The 26,077-nt window shown below is 40.1% G+C and overlaps 1 protein-coding gene across 5 annotated transcripts in view; it reads left to right on the top strand.

The window, feature by feature from the left end:
• cnih3 (cornichon family AMPA receptor auxiliary protein 3) overlaps positions 1 to 26,077 on the top strand; it is a 115,502-nt gene that overhangs the window by 65,050 nt on the left and 24,375 nt on the right. For 3 of the 5 annotated variants that reach the window (XM_034228629.1, XM_034228630.1, XM_034228631.1), the window contains exons 4-5: positions 15,101 to 15,213; positions 25,640 to 25,786. In XM_034228629.1, coding sequence (XP_034084520.1) covers positions 15,101 to 15,213; positions 25,640 to 25,786 — 260 coding nt within the window. The remainder of the gene's footprint in view (positions 1 to 15,100; positions 15,214 to 25,639; positions 25,787 to 26,077) is intronic. The other 2 variants (XM_034228632.1, XM_034228633.1) reach the window with 1 other exon arrangement.

Genomic DNA, 26,077 nt, shown 5'->3' with positions numbered 1-26,077 from the left:
ACATTATTTGTTGTGATTGTAAAAATAATTTGGGCAATTTAAATGTTCTTACTATACAATGCTTTTTCAAAACTGATTTTCCATATTGGTCATGCAAATAAAGCTTTTAGAATTAGAGTCAACTTGTTAACGCGTTCTTTCATTTTGTTACAATAGTTTATGTTATTGTTTTTAGTCTATCCTACGCTATCAGCAAGATGCTGATTATTTTATATACTGTATTATTAATTGGCGGTTTTTTATACCAAACTAAGCTATGTTTCATAGTGCATTAGGAGAAACCAAGCAATTGTATGTAACATGTGGCATTCAGCGGCCCTATAGGAACTGAATGGGATCATCGTTTCAAAATGACACTTTCCAGATTATTTGACTATTTATATATTCTGAGACTACAGCTGTCACCTTTTTTGTTGTATAGTCACTATAATTACAAATGAATGTTCACTTCTATTGCACGGATAGTGGAAAAGGCTAAAGTGGAGAGTGTGATTGATCTCAGCAAAATAGAGAAACGTCGTATTTCCCCCTAATGTAAAACTACTGACCACAAGTGTTACAAATTCTGCTTTTTTAACAGCAGAATTGAATTACACTCATGCAATAAAAGATGAGTTGATACATTACTCTAGGGACTCCTGGTTTTACTAGCCTTGGATTTCTATGAGCCTTACATTGTCAATATAGTGTTTAGTGCTTCTATTGGATTAATCAATCAATGGAAATTAAATCATTTTGATAATCATATAATCATTTGAGCCATTTATCAACCACCACCAAACATTTGCTTGTCCTGGATTACAACATGACAAGTTGCAACGAAAGCGAATTGTCTCGGTTTGTTGGACAAATCAAGCAATGATAAGATTTCCTTTTCTTTTTTCGGACACAGCATAATCAATCAGTTGTTGACTTACAAAAAAATCTGACATTTGTCTTATTTTACATTGAGGATAGCCCTATTTTTATTGTAAGCTTTGCAACAGTATTTCTTCTAAATATACAGAAAAAGCCTGGAGGCAATAAGCCAAGTTAGCATGCAGACTGGAAGCAGAGGAAACAGCTAGTCTGGCTCTTTCTGAAGTATACAAATATGCCAACCAGCACCTCTAAAATATGTGTTGTTAACACAATGCATTATCTGGTTTGTTTAATGCATACACAAACAAAAGTCTAACAACACCAATTCTGATTTTAGAAAGAGTTTGTTGCTATTGCTATATCTGCCCGGGTAATATCCTGGATTCTTGCCCTTACTGTGAGATTTGTCAAGACTCCAGAAAGTGTGCCTGGCCACAAGAAGAACCTCAGAAACAGCATGCAGTTCCCCTTAAAGGCCCTTACACACCAAACAAACATCAAAGAACTGGTTGCAACGGAGCCGACTGTTGTGTCGCCTCAGGTTGCCTGCATCTTGGCCGGTTTGAACACAGAGCAAAGACTGCAGCCGAAAGCCAACTATAGCACATACTCTCTGGTCTGTATTCGTCATCAAAAAACAGGGAGATTGTTCAACTTAGGACTGTAGATATACAAAACAAAAACAGCATTTGCCGACCATTGTCACACCACTCTCACTCACCATGTACATTTATTCCAGATGTCCATGTCTTTATATATGTCATGTATCATAACATGTAATGTAATGATCAGATAAGATGAAGACTCAAGACAAAAAAGCCATACTTGCTTGAGTTGTTTGAATGCTTCTCATGTCAGTTTCTGTACAGATTGTGTAGTAGGGTATGCAGGTTGAAATGGCTCAGTGAACTACATTTCAATTCTTGTTTTTGTGGAATTTATTGGGTAGGCGTGACCTGTGGTGTGTGACTTTCATCAAACATGAAAATATTCTGAAATGGCAATATTGACTTCCTAGAATCATTATTTGGCTATTTGGTTATTTTCAATTCAGTTGTTTTACTCTAGATAGCTGTTCAAACCTACTAAAACTAGCTGTTAACAATGGTTGATAAGATACGATTAACTTGTGGCTGTGGTTCAAGAGTTAGTGTTGTCATCTACCAATAGGAAGGTCGGTCGGTCGATTGATTGATGTTCTGTAGTTCATCTGGTTCCGGCGCAGACTTCGAGCAATAAAGTGAAAAAAAGAAAAAGCACTTACAGTGGGGCAAAAAAGTATTTAGTCAGCCACCAATTGTGCAAGTTCTCCCACTTAAAAAGATGAGAGAGGCCTGTAATTGTCATCCTAGGTATACCTCAACTATGAGAGACAAAATGAGAAGAAAAAAAATCCAGAAAATCACATTGTCTGATTTTTAAAGGAAAGGCAAGGCAAGGCAAGGCAAGGCAAGGCAAGTTTATTTATATAGCACCTTTCAACACAAGGCAATTCAAAGTGCTTTACAAAAAATGAAAGACATTAAGAAAATGGCATTTAAAATCAGTCATTAAAAAGAAAAGCTAATAAAATAAACATTAAAAGAAAAAATACATGGATAAAAGTTACAGTGCAGTTTAAGATGTGAATAGTTCAATTAAAAGCTGCAGCAAAAAGAAAAGTCTTCAGCCTGGATTTAAAAGTAGTCAGAGTTGCAGCGGACCTGCAGGTTTCTGGGAGTTTGTTCCAGATATTTGGAGCATAATAACTGAACGCTGCTTTACCATGTTTAGTTCTGACTCTGGGGACAGAAAGCTGACCAGTCCCTGAAGACCTGAGAGATCTGGATGGTTCATCATTTAGCAGGAGGTAAAGAATTTATTTGCAAATTATGGTGGAAAATAAGTATTTGGTCAATAACAAAAGTTCATCTCAATACTTTGTTATATACCCTTTGTTGGCAATGACAGAGGTCAAACGTTTTCTGTAAGTCTTCACAAGGTTTTCACACACTGTTGCTGGTATTTTGGCCCATTCCTCCATGCAGATCTCCTCTAGAGCAGTGATGTTTTGGGGCTGTCGCTGGGCAACACAGACTTCCAACTCCCTCCAAAGATTTTCTATGGGGTTGAGATCTGGAGACTGGCTAGGCCACTCCAGGACCTTGAAATGCTTCTTACGAAGCCACTCTTTTGTTGCCCGGGCGGTGTGTTTGGGATCATTGTCATGCTGAAAGACCCAGCCACGTTTCATCTTCAATGCCCTTGCTGATGGAAGGAGGTTGTCACTCAAAATCTCACGATACATGGCCCCATTCATTCTTTCCTTTACACGGATCAGTCGTCCTGGTCCCTTTGCAGAAAAACAGCCCCAAAGCATGATGTTTCCACCCCCATGTTTCACAGTAGGTATGGTGTCCTTTGGATGCAACTCAGCATTCTTTCTCCTCCAAACACGTCTAGTTGAGTTTTTACCAAAAAGTTCTATTTTGGTTTAATCTGACCATATGACATTCTCCCAATCCTCTTCTGGATCATCTAAATGCTCTCTAGCAAACTTCAGACGGGCCTGGACATGTACTGGCTTAAGCAGGGGGACACTTCTGGCACTGCAGGATTTGAGTCCCTAGCGGCGTAGTGTGTTACTGATGGTAGCCTTTGTTACTTTGGTCCCAGCTCTCTGCAGGTCATTGACTAGGTCCCCCCGTGTGGTTCTGGGATTTTTGCCCACCGTTCTTGTGATCATTTTGACCCCACGGGGTGAGATCTTGCGTGGAGCCCCAGATCGAGGGAGATTATCAGTGGTCTTGTATGTCTTCCATTTTCTAATAATTGCTCCCACAGTTGATTTCTTCACACCAAGCTGCTTACCTATTGCAGATTCAGTCTTCCCAGCCTGGTGCAGGTCTACAATTTTGTTTCTGGTGTCCTTTGACAGCTCTTTGGTCTTGGCCATAGTGGAGTTTGGAGTGTGACTGTTTGAGGTTGTGGACAGGTGTCTTTTATACTGATAACAAGTTCAAACAGGTGCCATTAATACAGTTAACAAGTGGAGGACAGAGGAGGCTCTTAAAGAAGAAGTTACAGGTCTGTGAGAGCCAGAAATCTTGTTTGTTTGTAGGTGACCAAATACTTATTTTACCGAGGAATTTACCAATTAATTCATTAAAAATCCTACAATGTGATTTCCTGGATTATTTCCCCTCATTCTGTCTCTCATAGTTGAAGTGTACCTAGGATGAACATTACAGGCCTCTCTCATCTTTTTAAGTGGGAGAACTTGCACAATTGGTGGCTGACTAAATACTTGTTTGCCCCACTGTATATACTAACTAAGCACTCATATGTGACCTACTCTATCGAAATCAGTCGCATTGACCCGGAGACACATTTTGAGTTGTATACACTGTTGTAACGAGGATATTCCTAGCTTTCTAATGATATCAGGATTGTTGTTGTTTACTCCAAATATTAAGCGAAATATGTCCCATTATATAATGACTGTCACCGAGTCATCATTTTGAGAAAAAGGCCTTCAAAGTTTCCTTCTCTGGAATCTATTGATCTGATTGATTATTAGCAAATGATCAAAGTAGTACGGAGGGAAGATATTTTCGTTTGGATTACTGGTCTGGGGGAAGCTCGCTAGTGTGTGTGTGTGTGTGTGTGTGTGTGTGTGTGTGTGTGTGTGTGTGTGTGTGTGTGTGTGTGTGTGTGTGTGTGTGTGTGTGTGTGTGTGTGTGTGTGTGTGTGTGTGTGTGTGTGTGTGTGTGTGTGTGTGTGTGTGTGTGTGTGTGCGTGTGTATACGTGTGTGTGTGTGTAATTTTGCATTTGTGTGTATTATGTTTGTTTCCCGGGGAAAACACTCGCGAGAAACACCGGCTGTTGTTATGCCTGCTGTGACGTTAAGTTACTCCGTGTGACGTCCGTTCTCCGTTTGTAATTATGCCGTTACAAGCTTCAAAGTTGTATTTATCTTCTGAATTTGCCGAAACAAGTTTAATATTCTGAAAGCCAAGACTTTGTTTATTTGAAATCAGATGAAAACAAACTGTAATGGACCCTGCCGTGTTATCTATGATTACTATACGCCTTACATTCATAATGTCAGCCGGAGGGAGGGGGGCGGCGCTGTGGAAGAGCAGATTGCGAGTGAGAGCTGTCATCTTCCCTTTACAAGCTTCAAAAATGTATTCATCGTGTGATTTTGGAAATAAAAGTTTCATATTCTGAAAGCCAAGACTTTGTTTGTTTTAAAATCAAACAAAACACCCGAACGCTGAAAAACAATTTTTACGCAAATCCACAGTTATTTTGAAATGAGCCGTTGCGACTTCCAACTGATTTCGATAGAGCGGGTCCCATATAAAAGCCTTTATATACTAACAAAGGACTGTCTTATCTAAAGCCAGTTGAGTAGCACTTGAAATGTTTTGGCTCTATGAGACCTGATGTACTTGATTCTGTTTTCTTCAAGTTTGTATCTTCTTGGTGGAATGCACTTATTGTAAATTGCTTTGGATAAAGGTGTCAGCTAAATGCAATGTAATGTAATCCCCAGCCCTTGCAGTCAATGTTGATTTGTCTCCCGGGCAAAATACTTACAAATTACATTCAAATCCATTTTACATTGGGTATGTGTTAAAGAAGTGTTCCTATATCTCCATAGTTAATCTCAGCTGTAGTTTGTAGTGTTGTGTCATCATAGTTGAAAAGTAACGTACATCCAATCATGCAACATAAGTTATTTTATGGATGTATACATCCAGCATTCTAACGTCCACAGTCTTGTTAGTTCTGTCCGTTTGGCAGACATCATGCTGCAGCTGTACAAAGTTTTCTGAAGTGCACTGATGCAGTGTATCATGGTAGACTTGTAGTGAGGGCGGCCCCCCGGGCAACACAGCCAGATAAACAGATCTCCAGTCCCAACCAGGCACATTCCCAGATGGGTCCCTCTGTCAACACACACACACACACACACACACACACACACACACACACACACACACACACACACACACACACACACACCACACACACACACACACACACACACACACACACACACACACAAAAATCATCTCTTTGTCGATGGTAAATGTAATTAAAAAGTGATAGGATATAACAAACACAGCTGTTCATACAAATTGACCTGACTGCTCACTGGACCTTGACTGAAGAGTTTGTGGTCAGAACATTGGAATCAAGGTGCAAATAGCACTTTATGCGTCTGCTTATATTGTTAAAAGCAGAAAGGACATTTTGACCACCCGCGGTAATATGTCCAACCAACCAGATCTGCCAGACAAAATGACAGCCATGGCCGAGCGGTTGCGAAAGTAGATTGCCGTGTAGGGGGCTAAAGTTATCCAGCAAGGACCTCAAGCCTAATTCCACTACCCAGACAAGTATTGGTGTGCAATCCCAGAAGAATAGGATAGAAGATTCAGAAACCTAGCAAATGGAGATCATTGTGGAATCCTAGATGAAGCTGCAACCGCACAAAGTGTGGGAATAATGCTTGGTGCTCAAATGTAGTCAAAGTTAATGGACAATTATTGGTATTGAGTTTTTTATATTAAGATACCGGCGGTATTATCGGCCAAGATGGAAAATTGTGTTTCCATTGCTGTTTTTTGCTTTCCTGTTTCTTGAATACGTGACTTCTTCGACAAACTCCATGATGGTTATCCTCCAATCAGAAGGTCACTGGTTCCTTTTATTCAAGTATAAATCCTCTTTTTTTACAATCCAACCAGTAAAAATAATATTGTCCCTCACTGTCTTCCCACCAGCAAACCATCATTTATAAAAAAATAGAGCACCTTTTATACTCTGATTTTCGGAGCTTAGATGCAATGACTAGAAGCAAAAAGGTTACGTTACAAGTGAGCAGACTACATCACAGTGGCATGGCTGCGCATCACCACCGCTAAGCTAAAGGCGGCTAATATTCAGCGTGATGACGTTTAGTAATCTCTGTCTTTTGGACACATAGAAGCTTAAGACATTTAAAAGTTGGGTAGTTACTGATATATTTTACGTTTTTGAACAAAACCTGAATGGAAACAACAGGTCTTATATCAGGCATCTAATCAAAACACGTTCAAAAAAGGTTGACTTCCATACGAGGGAACCGAAAGTCCTTAAATGCTAACTTATTTCCAGGTTTTAGGACTCATTCCTGCACCACTCTGTACATAATGCTTTCAGACATGTAATGCTGGTGGTCTAAACCCTGTAAATAACTGAAGACTAGCATTTATATCTTACATGCTTCCGTGCAAAACATGTACAACATTGTTACAGTGATTTTGCATACAAGCCCACTTAGGAACAAAAGGCTGTTCTCATGTTTTCAGTAAAGTTTCATGTTTTCTCTAGTGCTGCGTAGTTGCATGTCATGCTTGTACCTCCATCTGAGTGCTGCCAGCCAACATGCATTAGGGGACAGAAAAGGGAGAATGTAAAGCTCAGTGTGACTATTTGTTTTTAATGAGCTTGTTGTCTGCGTGGGGAGGGGAGAGCTATTGTGTGTGTGTGTGTGTATTTGTGTGTGTGTGTGTGTATTTGTGAGTGAGTGTGTGTGTGTATTTGTGAGTTAGCGTGTGTGCGTGTGCGTGTGCAAACGCCCTGCTGTACGTGTCAAGGCAAATGGATATATTTAAAAGTAGTCTTAGCAGCAGCTTTCCTGTCTCCCGCTGTTAAAGACATATTCAGTGAAAAAGTGTTTCTGTTATGAGGCATGTAGCCATCTGAATTATGCATCCTGAACACCGCCTAGTTATGGCAGCGTATACCGTAATGTTCGAGGCCAGGCGGTCCTGAATGGCACCGTAATGGGTCACCCTGTATGCTGTTAAATATACATGAGAAGTGAAGTGGCTTTCTTCGTGAATAACATTAACAAAGTCGTTGGAAAGCAAATTTCAGTGGACTAAGGCATTTTAGTTATCCAGGTGTTCACAGTGTTTTGCATGGCAAGCTGTCAGGGACCAAGCAGTAAGACAACAGGACACAGGAGTGGTTTAAATAAACTAGGGTTTTTATTTACCCAAAAATCCACAAAACATCATATAATAGCAAGGCCTATAAAAGAGGTCAACAGAAAATACCTCAAAGAAACATAACAGGTGTTAACTCAACAAAACGGACCTACAATGAAAAACCAAGGAACCTATATAGCGGCTTGGCCAAACCAAGTTGAACCCAAGGGATAATTAATAGTCACATCATACAAAGGACACTGACTAAACCCAAATCCCCCCTTTGACATGGAAGCAGGTGGTTTGTCCCAATCTGTCCCAATTGGCTCCTTGCAGTATTTATGAGTCCTCAGCGCTCGGCCACACCCTTTGCTGAACCAGGAAGTAACCTCCCGCAATGGACATGGTAACATTTAGAGCAAATGTGTGGTGTTAATTGGCATGTTTTATTGTAGCTGCACTGGAGCAAAACTACTGAAGACGAGGATGCAGTGTATTTGGTTTACCCTGTGTGGCTGTGGCCATCACACAAGCAATTTCAAATGCACAGTCTGATTGGCCAAACATCACTGTAGGTTGGAAAGCCAAGCTTCATAGATCGCATGCCAAATCTTAAAATGGTTGCAATCTGCCATACAACCAAGAAAGGACGAAGGCAAGGCAAAAGCAAGTTTATTTATATAGTACATTTCAACACAAGGCAATTCCAAGTGCTTTACAAAAATGAAAGACATTAAGAGCATTAAGAAACATATTATGAAATGACATTTAAAAAAACTCTCATTTAAAAGCAAAGATACATGAATAAAAGTGACAGTGCAGTGTGAGATACACACATCTGGAATGTTTAGGCCTGACTCTCAATCATTGCTAACTTTTTAGCAGAAATAGTTTTATATCATCTCCCTTTCTTTCTACTTTCTTGTTTAACTTGTTTCATGCTAAACGAAACCCCCTTTGGAAAATTCTAATCTGACCCCATGGTACCTTTTAGTTGGACTAAGTGATGATGAAGCTGAGGGAGGAGTGGTCCTGTGGGTGGAGCGGGGTAAACACTGCTTCAAAACAGCTGCAAAATAGTGAGTAAGTTAAATAAAAGCGAGTTGAACACGTTGAGGCCACAGGCTGAACACGCGCGCCAGACATACACACCTGTCGCTGCTGTGTGGAGGAGATTTCGCAACGGAGGAGTCCCGCGGCTGAAGGCCGCCATCCGCTGGGGAGACCTGCACAGCTGTTTTCTGCTTCTGCCGGTGCGGAGGCCTGATCGGGGGATATCGCGGAGAAACCGGAGTGTTGCCACACTGCTGGTTGCCTATTCCTTGCTGCTGTCCGTGGTTTTGTTTCGGGAACTTCGTGGATGCTGTTGTGCTGAACTGGGAAAATGGCAAATGTCGTGTTTCTGCTGTGCCTTTTTGTGACTGTGCTGGACAATGAGAAGATCGGTAGTCATCCTGAAAAATCTGCTGGATTCGGGTCTGTTCTGTCGCCGGCAGTGGACATCCCCTGTACAGGTTCGGATGGGTTGCACAAACATTTGCTGGTTGCACTGTCGCGGACATTCATCTAGTCAAATGTCTGTCTTTCTCACTTGCCTGCCACGATGGTCCTTCAGAATTGTTTTTTGAACTCTAATCTCACTTTCGCGAAGTTTTCTGGTGACTCTAAAACAGTTGACAATGTTTGTGTGTTGATTAAGAGGAAAAGGTGCTTGGTATTTTTATTGTTGTTGCTATCGGGGAATGTACAGCCAAATCCGGGTCCACCTAGTACTTTTAGTCAAATAGCTACTCCTGCTGATTTTATTTCTAGATCGGGGTTAGGTTTAATTCATTTAAATGTGCGTAGTCTGTTACCTAAATTAGATTTTGTCCGTATTTGGGCGAGTTCAACTGATGCTGATGTCATTGTCTTATCAGAAACGTGGCTTGACAAATCCATCCTGGCCTCTGACATTTACATAAATGGTTACAATGTATATCGCACTGACCGTCCTAAAAAAGGTGGTGGCGTTGCCATTTATGTGAAAAATAAGTTTTGTGTAACAAATATGGTTTCCAAATCGGTTAGTAAACAACTGGAATTTTTAGCTGTGAATGTCGAAGTCACAAAGGGTCAACAGGTCATGGTGGTGGGTTGCTACAGACCCCCCTCAGCTGTCAAGGACTCCTTATCTTCACTGGCAAAACTGTTATCTCAACTTTCCTACAAGGAAATAGTGCTGCTTGGTGATTTTAATTGGGACTGGTTAACTTCTGTGTCAGAGGACTTTAAAAACCTGTGTACCTCTTTGAACATTACTCAGATTGTAGATAGTCCTACTCGCCCAAACATTAAGTCCCCAAATAAATCCTCCTTAATTGATCTCATTTTAACAAATGTGCCACATAAATACTCATCTGTGGGAGTATTTACTAATGATGTGAGTGACCACTGTGTTGTAGCCACAATTAGGGACACTAAGATCCAAAAAGTGAAACCACGCATTATCACAAGGAGAGATAAAAAACACTTTGTGGAGCAGGGTTTTTTACACGATCTGTTTGATTTTGATTGGGGTAAGATCAATCTGTGTGCGGATGTAGAAACTGCATGGTCTTATTTTTATCTTGGTTTTATGGAAATTATAGATAAACATGCACCTCTGCGTAAATTCAGAGTGAAGGGTCGAGACAATCCCTGGTTTTCCGCTGAACTGTCCAGTCTCCTTCATGAGAGAAACAATGCCTGGGCTAAGGCTAGGAAATCAGGCTCAGAGGTAGAATGGCTACGCTTTAGGCAGCTAAGAAATAGCTTCACATCACAAATAAAAAGTGCTAAATCAAAATTCTATTTGTCAGTTACCACAGAAAACCTGAATAATCCTAGGAAATTTTGGAAAGCCATAAAATCGATTTCCACTGGTGATATTCCAAATGAGCTACCTCCATGCCTTACCACAGAATCTGGCATTATATCAGACAGGGCTACTATGCTCAATTGTTTTAATAAGCATTTTGTGTCTTGTGGCTCGCTGTTTGATTCTGTCACTGACTGTGCTTCTGCTTCTGTGAACGCTCCAATCCTTGAACAATGTGGTCTGGAAAACCCTTTCAGTTTTACCCCTTTTACTGTTGGTGTTGTCCATGATGTTTTATCCAAGTTAGATCCTAGGAAACCGGCTGGCCCGGACAACCTAGAACCTTTCTTTTTAAAGATAGCTGTAGATTTTATTGCTCCACCGCTTACTTCTCTTTTTAACCTCTCCCTCAGCACAAATACAATTCCTAAAGTATGGAAGTCTGCTTATGTCTTGCCTTTACTGAAAGGAGGGGAGGCAACTATTTTAAATAACTATAGGCCAATCTCGAAATTGTCAGTTCTGGCTAAAGTGCTTGAACGACTAGTGAGTGAGCAAGTAAAGGACTTTTTATGTATAAATGATATCCTGTCGAAACATCAGTCGGGCTTCAGGAAAAAACATAGCACCATCACTGCCACAATGAAAGTTGTAAATGACATCACTAGTTTTTTAGATAATAAGCAGAGTTGTGCAGCTCTGTTTATTGATCTCTCTAAAGCGTTTGACACCGTTGATCATCGCATTTTAAAACAGAGGCTACTCAGCATTGGCTTGTCCAGCCTTGCAGTGGGGTGGTTTGTGAACTACCTCTCTGAAAGGTCCCAATGTGTACACTTTGATGGGCTCACTTCTGAGTGGTTGAGCATTTCTAATGGTGTACCTCAGGGTTCTGTTCTAGGTCCACTTTTATTCTCCATTTATATTAATAGCTTGGGTGATAATGTGGAGGAAGCTACCTTACATTTGTATGCGGATGATACTGTGATGTATTGTGCAGGTACCTCAGTTAAGGAGGCTGTTGTTAAATTACAGACTGTTTTTAACACTGTTCAGACTCAGCTCTCAGCGCTTAAGCTTCTTTTAAATGTGGATAAAACCAAGTTAATGCTCTTTTCAAAAGCTAAAAAGTCACCAGAGCCTGTTTTAGATATTGTAACCATGCAAGGAAAAAAACTTGAAGTGGTTACCCGTTACAAATACCTTGGTATCTGGCTTGATGACTGTCTTTCTTTTAAACTGCATGTAAATAACCTGCTTAAAAAACTGAGGGTTAGGCTAGGTTTTTTTTATAGAAACAAGTCCTGTTTCTCTCTTGAGGCCAGGAAAAGGCTAGTCACTGTGACCTTTTTACCTGTGCTGGACTATGGTGATCTATTTTATATGAATGCGCCGGCCAATTACCTCACCAAGATAGATGCCGCCTATCATAGTGCACTAAGGTTTGTGACAGACTGTAAGACTTTGACTCATCATTGTACCCTGTATACAAGGGCAGGGTTGCTTTCACTTACTGTACGGCGGCTAAATCACTGGTATCTTTTTATTTATAAAGAAATGTTAGGGAAACTTCCGTCTTACATCTGTTTCCTGATCTCACAGCGTATTGTAAATGGCTATTGCCTGAGATCTAAAGCTGTGGTTGTATTACATGTGCCAACTGCTAGGACTGTATTAGGAAATACAGCTTTTAGATGCGCAGCGCCGCTAGCATGGAACAGTCTACAAAAGGAATGGAAGCTAAGCAGTTTGATTCCATTTCATGTTTTTAAAGCTAGGATAGACGCTATACAATCAGAAAATATTGGTGTCTGTAAATGCTACTAGTATACAAACTGTAGTATCATATAATGTCCTTTGTTTTCTGTCATGTTTGTATTCATGTTTGGAACTAATTGAAGCAGGTCACCATTGTAAAAGAGGTCTATGATCTCAATGGGTTTTATCTGTATAAATAAAGGAATTGAATTGAAAACCACAAGGCTTAATTCTAATTTGTGATTTAGGACGTAGTATTAACGTCATTCCATTTGAGAACTGAAATGTGAAAGGTTTGATCAAATGTGCCACCGTTTTGCTTTTAAAATGACAATACAGTTGTTGAATCTTGATTAGATTTGGTTGTTTAGTTACATATTATTATAGACATTATAGACATCTTTGATCCAACTTTAATGAAAACCAGAGCAGAGCGACTTCCCTAAACTTTTGCTGCGATCCAATTGTTAAAACAAATCAGGTCCTACGTCTTTACCACTTTTCCTTAAACTCAGTGAACAATGTCATTGGGTTAGGGAAAGACAACCGTGGTGGACAACGTAAATGATAAGCCAGTGGATGTTATTGATATGCATTGGCTGTTGGAAAACGAACATTTGTATCTGTATATGGACTACTGAAAGTGCATCTAAATACACAAATACGTTTCTTGGGGTCTTTACAAACGTGCACAGCAGTAAATAATATGATTTCATTACGATGCTTTGGGTTATGCTTACCCCTAACTGTCATTTGCGTAAGGTTCATGGTTCATCTTTTGGTTTAACCTTGTCTAAAGGTTCTAAGCATCAACAACAAAGCACTTTGGCAAAATCTGGTATAAGTTGGAAAATGCACCATATTTTGACATGATAGTGTAGTGGATGGTGCTTCACTTTCAATGTAGCTGCCGCAAAGACTTGTGGGACAGCATTATTTCCTTTCAGAAAGGACGGTCCAGTGTATCCTAAACTAAAGGACATTATAAGCATTGTAGCTCCTTTCCTATCTAGAGAATTCAGCTCTTATCGTGGAGGTACTTCTGGGTCTTTTTTACTGTGTTAGGAACCTACAACTTCGCATGTCTAATCAAGAGACCAGACTCACAATGGTGTTCAGTTTTTGTCAGATGGTGTATGTGGGTAAATACAGCAGAAAAGAGTTCAGAGCATCACTGTAATGCATAGCCGACATGCCTGTGCTTTTCTCTCAGCTGTCTGGTGATATTCAGGTTCCCAGATGTAATCCAGCTGCTGCTTCATATTGACTCATACATCATATAACTGGTTTAATTTTTTTGTATAATAGGATTAGTTGCCTATAGGTGAAACCTGAGACTAATTTGACACATCACTGCTCTAATCTATTTACAACAACTAACAATTCCAATATTTTCCTCATGAAATGATGACGTTAGAGCAGATAATGTTGCATATCCATAATATGAAGGTTTCTAATATATATATGTAACAGTTGTAAATATGCAGTGGGGTTTATTTGTAAATCATTTAGTATAATCTAAGTAATTCTGTGTTGTTCATTTTATTGAATGTTCAATACCTGACAAGGTCAGAGATCAGTGGGCGGAACCTCTGAAGTGTGTAAATGTTCCACATGAAGAGTCACTGTGAGGGAAAGCTAATATTAGACTGATTGTTATATCTTTTGTCAGATTGTCAGTAATAAAACGGAGATCGTCAAAACTGTATGCTGGCTCGGGTCATCCATGAACAACGCAAAACACAACGCAGAGACCGCTTAACGACACCGGTTACATATAAAATAGCTTGTAAAACAAAAGTCGAAAACCTGCAGTTAATAGATCTAGTATAGTGTAGATCTCATAGCAAATATCGTATGTAAACGTAAATGCACTAATCATTATAATTAACAGTTGACACAGAAGGGAAAGTTAAAGGGCAGTTAACATTGCTATTACATTTGTAACGTCAATAGAAAAAGGAGAAATACATTCAGATGTTGCTCTGTATATGCTGGATGTGTTAATTCGAGATGGTTTGCTAAGGGCATACAAAATCAAATAGTACGCTATAAAGCTTTACCAATTTAGGATATAGTCACATTGACACATATCCTTCCAAATAGGCAGGCTTGCTTCCCTAACCCTTACCTTTAACCTTAGCCCTGCATCCGTAGTCCAGAGTCTTATTATGATCATTTGAAGCTATGCCATCACTATGTGCTTCCCATTGCGAAGTTAAGCCCTCCATAACATAGATTGGGGACATTAAGCCATTTGGAATACTTGCAGATGGACATATTTTCAGTGGCAAAATTCAAGGTAATGTTAGGTCTTAAAAGCTAATGATGATACTTGTTACTTGTTGGTGTTTTCTTACACATGGGGGCATTCAAATGATCATGTGGCATCTGCTTACCAACTGCCCTTTCACTAAGTGTTGGTTTATTCATGTTGGTCAGTTCATGCAGTTATTATAATGGAACAAATGTCACTGTATCTACATTTAACAAAATCACCAGCAATGCAATAAACGAGTGGAAGAATAACGAGACAAACTCAAGTGTGGTGTCTGATTTTCTGCTTCATCAGTGATTTATTGTATGTCTGAATAATCGGTTGTTCTTTGCTCCCCTCTTCTTCCCTCTCACTGTTCCCCCTCTTCCTCCTGTTTCTTGCATCCTTGGTCCTAGTTGGTGCTGCCAGAGTACTCCATCCATGGACTCTTCTGCATCATGTTCCTGTGTGCCCAGGAGTGGCTGACCGTGGGCCTCAACATCCCCCTGCTCTTCTACAACACATGGAGGTGACTATACAATTCATACGTTTGTGTGTGGATGGATGGATGGATGGTGTGCTCTCAGGTTAGGGTTAGGCTTGTCCTTGTTGAATGTATAATATATTCGAATTTACTGAAAATTAAATTAAACTTGTATTTGTGTTGGCAAGTAGGCTTGCTTTTTGTCTGTTGGCAAGTGGCTACGATTCTAGTATTCCCAGGAATGATGTGCCTGTTAGACACAAACATACATTCCTATAGCGAGAACTGTAAAAACATTGGAATAGAAAGTCATCTGGGTTTTTGCTTAACATTTCCAATAACAACTTTTTGTCTTGGACAATAATGGAGTTATGCAGTTCAGATTAGAATTACAGACAATTATAGGACCAATTAATGTTGGTTTCGGTTTTTAATGGGATTTATTTACAACAAATACAGAATAATTGAGGAACACATTACTTCTTTGGGGCGGTTTTTCTGCTGATTTTAAATCACATCCACCCCACATTTATACTATGAAGATATCTGGCGTTATTTTCTGAGGATGTACAGACAAATGTTTATGAGAAAATGCAGGGTTACAAGCAAGTAAATCAGTGTTCTAACACAAGACTCTGAAAGGCAATTTCTCAAAAACTGGGTCTCCACTCACTGATCTTAAGATTTATTTAGTTGCTTCTTCTTTGTTCCTTTTCTTTCCTCAAGTGTGTGTTAGATGTAGTCTGCTGGCAGCGTGATTGGGTTAAGCTCATGCGCTCAGCTGGTTGAAGTTACAGACTGAGTGGAGAGGAGAGCCAGAGAGAGAAAAACATCTTGCTGTCATTAATTGGAGGCTGTGCCAGATGCCCAGCGGCTACAGAGGCAGCTTCCTGCACAGCTGAGAGATGAGAGGAGAAGGGAGACATAGATTGAGTAGGGTGCAAAATGACGGTGGGAAGTGGCAGGAGAAAGGACGGTGGGAGTCGAGTGAATGATAGGGTAGAGATCTGATATTGACAAGGTGATTCAGAGGAGAGGGAGGGAAGCAAACACTGATTAGTGATCACACCAACTTATATGGATGTGTTTGTTTGTGTATGTAAGTGTAGCTTCTCACTTGTGAGTCCATATGCACATGTGACTCGCAGGAGGGCTACTTTAAAAGGCCAGATTGACAAAGTTGCTTTCAGCAAAGCTTGATCACTTTGAAACTTGATTTAAAAGATGTAGTGCCTATAATAACGCGCCTAAATGCCAAATTGTGCGACCACATTTGTATCCGTGAAGCATAAACTTGGAATCATGGAAAAAAAGACCCTACTTATAACTAATACAATAAAGTAATACAATAAAGCAACCAGTTATCTGTTCATCCACGAGTTCATTGAAATCAGGGACAGCTTATGGCTTATTCTGAACGTTTTTTGGGGGGCCATAAAGGGCAAGTTGTTGCCCAAAGTGTAACTCAATGAATCCATATCTACACTTTGTTAATAATCCCCCAAAGTCCCACAGTCTCAGACATTCACAACCCCTAGTCCTAAATAATGTGTCACAGATTCATTTCAATTAACCTCAAATGGCATTTTAACTCAAATAAATGAATATCTCTGAACCCTGCATATAAAAACAAAACTATTATAGGGTTCAACGAGATCGGATGCTGTAACCAGTGCATTCAAATGAGTTTAAATGCATTAATACCAAACTCCTCAAATATAAACATGTCCTTATATGCTTACATACATTGCATTATCATTACATCATTTTCCTGTTATGGTTTTATGGAATTGTTTTTCAGACGTCTGTTTCAGCACGTCTCCTAGTTGTCCAGAAGTTCAACAATGGTTATACAATTGTACATGAGCTATTCTTAGCTGTTTTTTCATTCCAAATGTCTCTCTCTTAATTCTCAGAAATAAAACCATGGTTCCAAATGACACAGTAGTGTTCATGCTATTTTTACTGAAGTGAAGTGCATGCAGACTTAACTCTGTGCTTAACTCTAAATAGCTGCATATAAGATGTATATATAACTTTATCAACTTTTACAAAGTAAGGCGATATAACCTTAGACATAAATCCAGAACACAGTAGAATATTTAGACTGAGGATGCCCCTACTTCAGGAACCAATTTACATATGAACACTGAAATAAAAATATCTATAGATGTATTCACTCTCTAATTGGGGTTGGCAAAATCCACAGTCTCTGGTATTCCAAAGTCTTTGTGTTTAAAAGTAATAGATAGTCTTTCTCAACGGAATTGGCTCTTACTGAAAAAGACTGAATGTTTTCCCCATCCCTTCCATTGGAAACACATTAAAACCTATCCTTACAAACTAGTTGTAAACAAACCAAAATGTCTCCAATGACACTTCAATCATCATCATCAACATCGTGAAAATCGGTAGACCTTGCACAACTCTATCAGAATTTTTGGTTTACCATTGCAATTCCAAGATTTTCGATTCTGAAACCAGTGTCCCTCTCCAGGAAATCCGTAAAGATTAGCTTTTCACCCCTCAAAGGATTCCATGGGATAAGATCTCAAATGAGTTCACAATTGGCACGGAAACAGTGGCCAGCAAACCTAGAACCCCATTGGATTAGGAGTTTACCTTATCTGTTGTATTGTTGGATGATTCTTCCAGGATATATTTGGTATCCTGCGAAGGAGTTTGGTATCGCACCCACGAGGCGATGATGGATTCGAGCATTAATTGTCCTCAGAGCCAAACATGACGATGGTTGTCGTGAACAGATACATTTTCATTTCATTCAGCCGGTCAGATAGCAATAATTTGTCCTTTGGGCTTTTCCGACCTTCAGACATTACCTTTGTATAACGAGCAACATGCAGGCAGACAGACAATGTGCCAGACATCAGTCGAGAAGCCTGACTGGTCCACTCATGAGGGACATTTCCATGTTTATGAATACAAATACTTTTTGCACAACTAAAAGCTTTCCATATGTGTGTGTGGGTGTGTAACGGGAAATTCCAAGAGAGGCTGGCCATGCTGTGCTTTCGTTTCTTCAAATGCTTTGGTTGCCAGCTGAATCCTTTTCAAAGTCTGTGTGTGTGTTCTTGTGTGAGTGCGTGCGTGTGTATGTGTGTTTCTATGAGGGGCCGTACAGGCCGTAATTCATACTGGTCCTCTCACGCACATACATTCTCCTTTTACATACATACATTTTCACTCTCACACACGTATATATATTTACACTCACACATATATACATTTTGCTCTCATATTCATATATTTTAACGCTCATATTTATACATTTTGCTCTCATGCACATTCATTCAATGTTTACATTTAATATTATAAATAATATATGCATGTCTGAAGACAATATATGTATGCAAGAGAAGAATGCTCTTCTGTTTACTTTTTTAATAAAGAAAAACAAATGGTCCGTAGATACACGGATTCATCTCCCTCCATCGTGTTGATTTGAATCCGAAGTTCTGAACATGAGCCCGCCCTGCTCGACCTTCTGAGCCAATCACAGCGCGATAATGACCTGCCTTCCGTTTCAACCATACTCCTTCCGTTTCCACTATACTTTCTCTCACACATACATGCATTCTTCTCTTGCATACATATATTGTCTTCATACATGCATATATTATTTATAATATTAAATGTAAATATTGAATGAATGTGCATGAGAGCAAAATGTATAAATATGAGCGTTAAAATATATGAATATGAGAGCAAAATATATATATGTGTGAGTGAAACATTTATAAATATGTGAGTGACAATATATGTATGTAAAAGGAGAATGTATGTGCGTGAGAGGACCAGTATGAATTACGGCCTGTATGGCCCCTCATATGTTTCTTTGTTTTTCATACTCTGGAAGGTTGTCCACATAAATGTATCTATATGTTTAGGCAAGAAGTGGTCTCAATATGAACATGTTTTATTGTCTTTTCTGTTACCTTTATCCAGAGGAGTTGTAGTTATTTTTATTTTTAACAATTGATGAGCTAAATGTATATTGTAGTATGTAATATGTTACCTCGTTATCAGTCATTTATTCATGTATCTTCTGTACATGTGGATTACGCTGAATACATCAAGACTCATTTTCAAATGCATTGTTGAAAATGTCATACATGCATGAGTCATCAATGGACAAATGGAAATGTGAACTACATTGTAATTCATGAATGACAATCAAATGTATGATCATTTCACAGCTTTGAACAACCAATATATGTGAATTAACATACAATATGGACAGGCATAAACCATCTGTTAGCAAGTTATATGACCCAACAGACCACATGCATAATGATGGTAGCTTCCTGGTTGAACAGCAATACCTATCATACATATCATACATATCATATCAAATTTGAATTTTCCGTGATGGGCTCTGTGGACTTACCAGAAAAGAAGCAAACTATTTTAATGCAACTGGTCTATTACATTAACATACAATATTTGTTTGTTACAGCATCCTGTTCATTTGTGTCAGTTCTGGGGAGAATGAAAGGCTAATCCCCCCAATAAAAAGTAACGAGGCAATCATTTATAAGTACATAAACAGTTCTCTCTAAACCAACAGGCAGCAGTTGTAACCTTCTTTCTATGTCTACGTATATTATCATAATGACTTTCTTTGAGTGCTCATTTTTTGTATGACATATTTCCTGTTTAATTATAAGAGCCCCGCAGAATAAGTCTCACTGGGATGTAAAAGCTACAGGAAAAACCTCTCAATTCCCAAACCCGCTCTGCTGTTAATCACCGCCAGGTTTTCTCTTTTGGTTATTTAGCACATTTTCAACTTTCACTGCTTTATGAGAGAGCTGTTTGTGTTTACAAATATTGATTATGCTAAACACATAGCATTAACACATGTTTATTCTATTATAGGGTGGATTTCCCTTCAGGTTTTAAATTAGTCATCAGGTGATAGATGTTAAATAGTGAGAATATCTTAAATTGAAGATTCAATATAAACTAATTTGTTATGCACCACAGTTGTAATTTAATAACTGAGTTTACTGACTAAGAATAAACCCCAACCCTGATACTACAAACCTGAACTGTTTGAAGATATGTTTGAATATGCAACCACATATTTAATCATACTTTGCCTTGTTGGGAACTTTAACTTGTTCCACCACAGGATAAGTTAACCCCCTATTGAGATATTCATACATCATAAATAAGGGGAAGACCTTTTACCCATATCCCTTTATTTACTGTTACCTGTCAAGCTTTGCACTTAAACATTTTGTCAGCTTAAACGGTCCAAGCTAATGTGTTGAAATTGCAGTCTGCAGGAATACTGTATTTAACTTTGGTCCCTGCACAGGTAGACAAAGCTAACGTTCCAGGCAAACAGTAGGCATCTGTGAAATAACAAAAATACCTTTAAACCGATGCTGGATAACATTTAAAGTGAATCTTAACTGCATCATAACCAAATCATGAAATAGAAAGCAGGCTAGAGGTCTTTTTGGATATTAAATGTACAATAACACTCTTGGACCAACCCAGTCTCACAGCATTTCGTGTTATAGCCACAACATTTAATCTATTGATTCGTGTTCACCATGCATTGACCCGGAGACACATTCGCATTGACCCGGAGACACATTTTGAGTTGTATACACTGTTGGAAAGAGGAGATTCCTAGCTTTCTAATGATATCAGGATTGTTTTTGTACTCCAAATATTAATCCATCGATCTGATTGATTATTAGCGGAGCAAATGATCAAAATACTACGGTGGGAAGATATTTTCGTTTGGATTACTGGTCTGTGTGTGTGTGTGTGTGTGTGTGTGTGTGTGTGGTGTGTGTGTGTGTGTGTGTGTGTGTGTGTGTGTGTGTGTGTGTGTGTGTGTGTGTGTGTGTGTGTGTGTGTGTGTGTGTGTGTGTGTGTGTGTGTGTGTGTGTGTGTGTGTGTGTGTGTGTGTGTGTGTGTGTGTGTGTGTGTGTGTGTGTGTGTGTGTAATTTTGCGTTTGTGTGTATTGTGTTTGTTTCAACACAAGTTACTCCGTTCACCGCTTGTAATTATGCCGCTACGAGCTTCAAAGCTGTATTTATCATCTGAATTTGCCGAAACAAGTTTAATATTCTGAAAGCCAAGACTTTGTTTAATTGAAATCAGATGAAAACAAACTGTATCTATGATTACGATACACCTTACATTCATAATTCAGCTTGAGGGAGGGGAAGCAGCGCTGCGGAACAGCAGAGTGGCGAGTGAGAGCTGTCATCTTCCCTTTACAAGCTTCAAAAATGTATTTATCGTGTGATTTTGGAAATAAAAGTTTCATATTCTGAAAGCCAAGACTTTGTTTGTTTAAAATCAAACAAAACACCCGAACCCCGAAAAACTATTTTATTTACACAAATCCACGTTTATTTTTTATTTTGAAATGAACCTGAGACTGATTTCGATAGAGCGGGTCACATATAAAAGTCAGCCGAATTAGTGTTGATACTGCAAGGAGACGTATTGTGTGAAGAGAAATAGAAGATGTTGTTTAATTGCTGATATATTTATGATCCACGTCACATTGCATTACATTACATTGCATTTAGCTGACGCTTTTATCCAAAGCGACTTACAATAAGTACATTCGACCAGGAAGACACAACCTTGAAGAAAACAGAATCATATAAGTACATCAGGTTTCATAGAGCCAAACATTTCAAGTGCTACTCAACTGGCTTTAGGTAAGCCAGTCCTTTATTAGTATAAAAGTGCTTTGTTAATAGTTCTAACGCTCGAAGTGGAGTCGAAAGAGATGAGTTTTCAGTTTGCGCCGGAAGATGTGCAAGCTATCTGCCGTCCTGATGCCAATGGGGAGCTCATTCCACCATCTTGGAGCCAGGACAGCAAACCCACGTGTTTTCGCCGATGGGAACTTGGGTCCCCCTCGCAGCGAGGGCGCAACGAGTCGTTTGGCTGATGCAGAGCGTAGTGCACGCGCTGGGGTGTACGGTTTAAACCATGTCCTGGATGTAGGAAGGGCCAGATCCATTCGCAGCATGGTAAGCAAGTACCAGTGTCTTGAAGTGGATTCTAGCAGTTACCGGAAGCCAGTGAAGGGAGCGGAGGAGCGGAGTGGTGTGGGAGAATTTAGGAAGGTTGAAGACCAGACGAGCCGCTGCATTCTGGATGAGCTGCAGAGGTCGGATGGCACATGCAGGTAGACCAGCCAGGAGGGAGTTGCAGTAGTCTAGGCGTGAGATGACGAGAGCCTGGACCAGAACCTGAGTCGCTTTCTGAGTCAGCTGGGGACGTATCTTCCTGATGTTGTAAAGCGTGTATCTGCAGCAACGGGTTGTAGCAGCGATGTTTGCAGTGAAGGACAGGTTGTTATCTAGGGTCACACCCAGATTCCTTGCAGTCTGAGTCGGGGAAACAACTGAGGTGCCGATGTTGATTGTTAGGTCAAGAGTGGGACAATCTTTTCCCGGGAGGAAGAGCAGTTCAGTCTTGTCAAGGTTAAGCTTGAGGTGGTGAGCAGACATCCACTGAGAGATGTCAGCTAGACAAGCAGAGATGCGTGCAACGACCTGGGTCTCTGAGCGGGGAAAGGACAGAATTAATTGGGTGTCGTCAGCGTAGCAGTGGTAAGAAAAACCATGCGGGCTAATGACTGATCCGAGCGAGTTTGTGTACAGGGAGAAGAGGAGGGGACCAAGAACAGAGCCCTGAGGGACCCCCGTAGTTAATTGACAAGGGTCGGACTCAGACCCTCTCCAAGTCACCCTGTAGGTACGGTCTTTCAGGTATGAGGTGAGGAGGGAAAGTGCAGAGCCTGAAACTCCAAGTTTTTGGAGAGTGCGAAGGAGGATCTGATGATTCACCGTGTCGAATGCAGCAGACAGGTCCAATAGGATGGACGTCACGTATTCAGTTTTGGTGGCAGTTCTTCCAGTTTGTCTAGAAGTCTTCTCATCAGGGCTCTATAAATAAAGAACTACGACAGATGTGTAATATTTAATGCAGCAGAACCGTGTATTACAATGTCGTTATGTGATGACTTCCAAAGAGAAAAGCAAGCACACTCGGATTAAAGTATTATTATTTTTAATTTGTTTATGTTTTCGGATGTCATATCGTATAAACACCATATCCCAACGTGCATTGCGGCTAAAACATCCAATCACCGAGCTTCAACCATTGCTGAAGACCTTGGGTAATCAGTTCAGTGGGTGTGTATCGCCTACATCTGGTTCAAGTGACTTTATTTTGAAATTCAGTTCCTGACGGACGGCAAAAAAGCCCGATATTATAGAATTAAACAAATGAATAAAAACAAGGATAATTGTATGTTATTGTTGAGTAAATAACAATGTGTTATTTAGAAAAGAATAACAAAAAAGATTTAAAAAATACAGATCTCAGTATTCTGCGGCTCTGAGCCCCATTTATTTTCTTCACGGACGGCTAAGTAAGTCCGACATTATACGATTTAAAATAAAAACAATAATCGTGGCTTGATATTGAGTAAGAAAATGTTTTTATGAACCAGCTTCCGGTCTGCCAAGACCCGACCGGACAAAAATACGTGGTGCAGGCACGAAACATACTACCAATAGAAATACATTGCTTTTAAAATCGTTCTGTGTGACACGAGAAAAAGGGGAAAATCGTGTTTGTGAACACGAATCAATAGATTAAATGTTGTGACTATAACACGAAATGCCGTCAGACTGGGTTGCTTGGACAGGTAAAGCAGGCTTTGTGGCTGCTGCCACACAAATTAGCATAATTAGCTTATGATAAGATTCTAGGCTTTAACAATAACGTGAGTGCTGCGTCTCAATTTGGATACTTCCCTAAGTACACTGCCATGTCGTACAATGTCAACCTTTGTGTAGTATGTACATTTTGACCATGCAGGGTTGTCTTAAATCGCACACATCTGTGGTTTCATCGGATGAGACGATTGCAAGCTAGCTAGCTAGCAACAATTGTTTGAGGTACCAAATCTTTAAAAGTTGCTAAAAGTAACCATATAAAATAAATGGTAGCTTCAGTACACTTGTATTGTGGTATATTACTTACAGTACATAGTGAAAACAAATAGCCTACTTGTATAACTCCCGCACAATCGCAGCTGGTCCTGTAACTTCCGCTACTTAGGCAATATGGCGGCTGTTAAGTGCGAGACGAGTCCAGTGTTCCACACTCAACGTTTTCACCTTTTATGAGTGATCCATCTGGGTACTCTTAGCACATTTTGCCATACTTTGCATTAGGTACACTTAAAGGTCCCATGACATGCTTTTCCGGTTATTACCCGCCCTCTTGTGTGTTATGAAGGTTTTTCTGCATGTAAACGGCCTGCAGAGTCACAAATCCTAAAAGTACACCCTGTAGCGAGTAAAACTCTAACACAGAAAATACCTGTCTATGCTGCCCGAGAACGCCTCGTTGGAGATTTTTATTTTTCCATTTTCTTCTTCCTGGTCATAGTGACGTAACACTGCGGAGCTCCGCACACACACACACTCACTCAGCCTTATCTTTTCTCAGCCGCAGTTGTGCGCGGAGCTCCGTGCACACTCGGAGCTCAGGCTGTGAGTGTGTGCTCAGGCTGAGCTCCTCGGTGTCTCGCAGACCCCACGCAGCAACCAGGAAACGACACCAGTAATACAGCTCACACTGTCCGCTCCTTGAGCCTCAAAGGGTGGAGCCGCGAGCCCCGCAACGTCCCGCCAACACCCCACGCAGCATTCTCATCTGTTTGTCATTACTGCTGTCATTTTCTGGTTGCTAACAAACGCCATTGTAACACATAAACACTGATGTCCAGCTGTAACGGTGGTTGACCAATCAGTGCACAGTGGGCTCATAGGGGGGGGGGGCAGGAGCTCCAACAAGGCGTGTAGGACAGAGAGTAAATACACATACTATACAGAGATGCTGTATGACAAACTAATGTGACTTTGGAACATTGAACAATGTAAATATATTCTAGTAGACCTCAACAATGAAATTATGATCAGTAGAAATGGCCATGTCATGGGACCTTTAACTTAACTAAAACAGTGAATGTATGTCAAACGCAAAACACACAGCCATAGGCTACTAAAGAAGATTGCAAGCTAGTAAGCATAACAGCCAATGTTAGGGCAGATTACGACACAATTTAATTGATTCCATTTTACTCAGAAACCTGCTTCAGAATGTGGAGAGTTCGAGCTTGACAGTCAGTGCATAGTCACTGTTGCTAAACCATGGACTATTGGAAGTGTTCTGGAAAGGGAGTTACGAACAGATTCAACTTCATTTTCACCATGTCTAATGCATGATGGTAAATCCATAACTCATCATGCCATATTTTTCCATACTATCTCCTTCCCCATTTCCTCCCATCATCTCCCCTGCCTACCCCCAACCATCCTATCTCCCCCCCTTCCCTGGGGTCTGGAACGGGTCAACTACCCGCGATGTGGTCTTTGCCCTCTGTGGTAGGTACTTCCATTCGCCAACGGACACTAAGGAGCTACTCTACGACCCAGCGTCCGTGATGAACGGAGACACGCTCAAGTTCTGCATAAAGGAGGCCTGGTGCAAGCTGTCCTTCTTCGTCCTATCCTTCTTCTACTATCTCTACTGGTGAGCATGTGGCGGGCGGTGTTGGACGATAATTGGATTACATGTAAAGACATTACGTTAATCTTAATTATTACAGCTAGAGTTAAACATCTATGAAACTGTGATAAAGAGCACTCAAATGTTTGTTTTTTTCAAACCCTATTTCTATTTCACTTGGTTTGTTTTCCCAGCTCTGATAAAGCAAAGTGAGTGCAAATCATTGAATAAAGCAACCATTTCTCTGGCAATCACATGCAAGTTATTTCACATACTGTGGCTCTGTCAAGCTAACTAGGTTTACTATAAGGCCCA

This window comes from Gymnodraco acuticeps, unplaced genomic scaffold (assembly GCF_902827175.1).
Source record: "Gymnodraco acuticeps unplaced genomic scaffold, fGymAcu1.1, whole genome shotgun sequence".
Classification (NCBI taxonomy): domain Eukaryota; kingdom Metazoa; phylum Chordata; class Actinopteri; order Perciformes; family Bathydraconidae; genus Gymnodraco; species Gymnodraco acuticeps.
The sequence above is the reverse complement of the archived record's forward strand: the minus strand, read 5'-3'. Positions and strand labels throughout refer to the sequence as shown.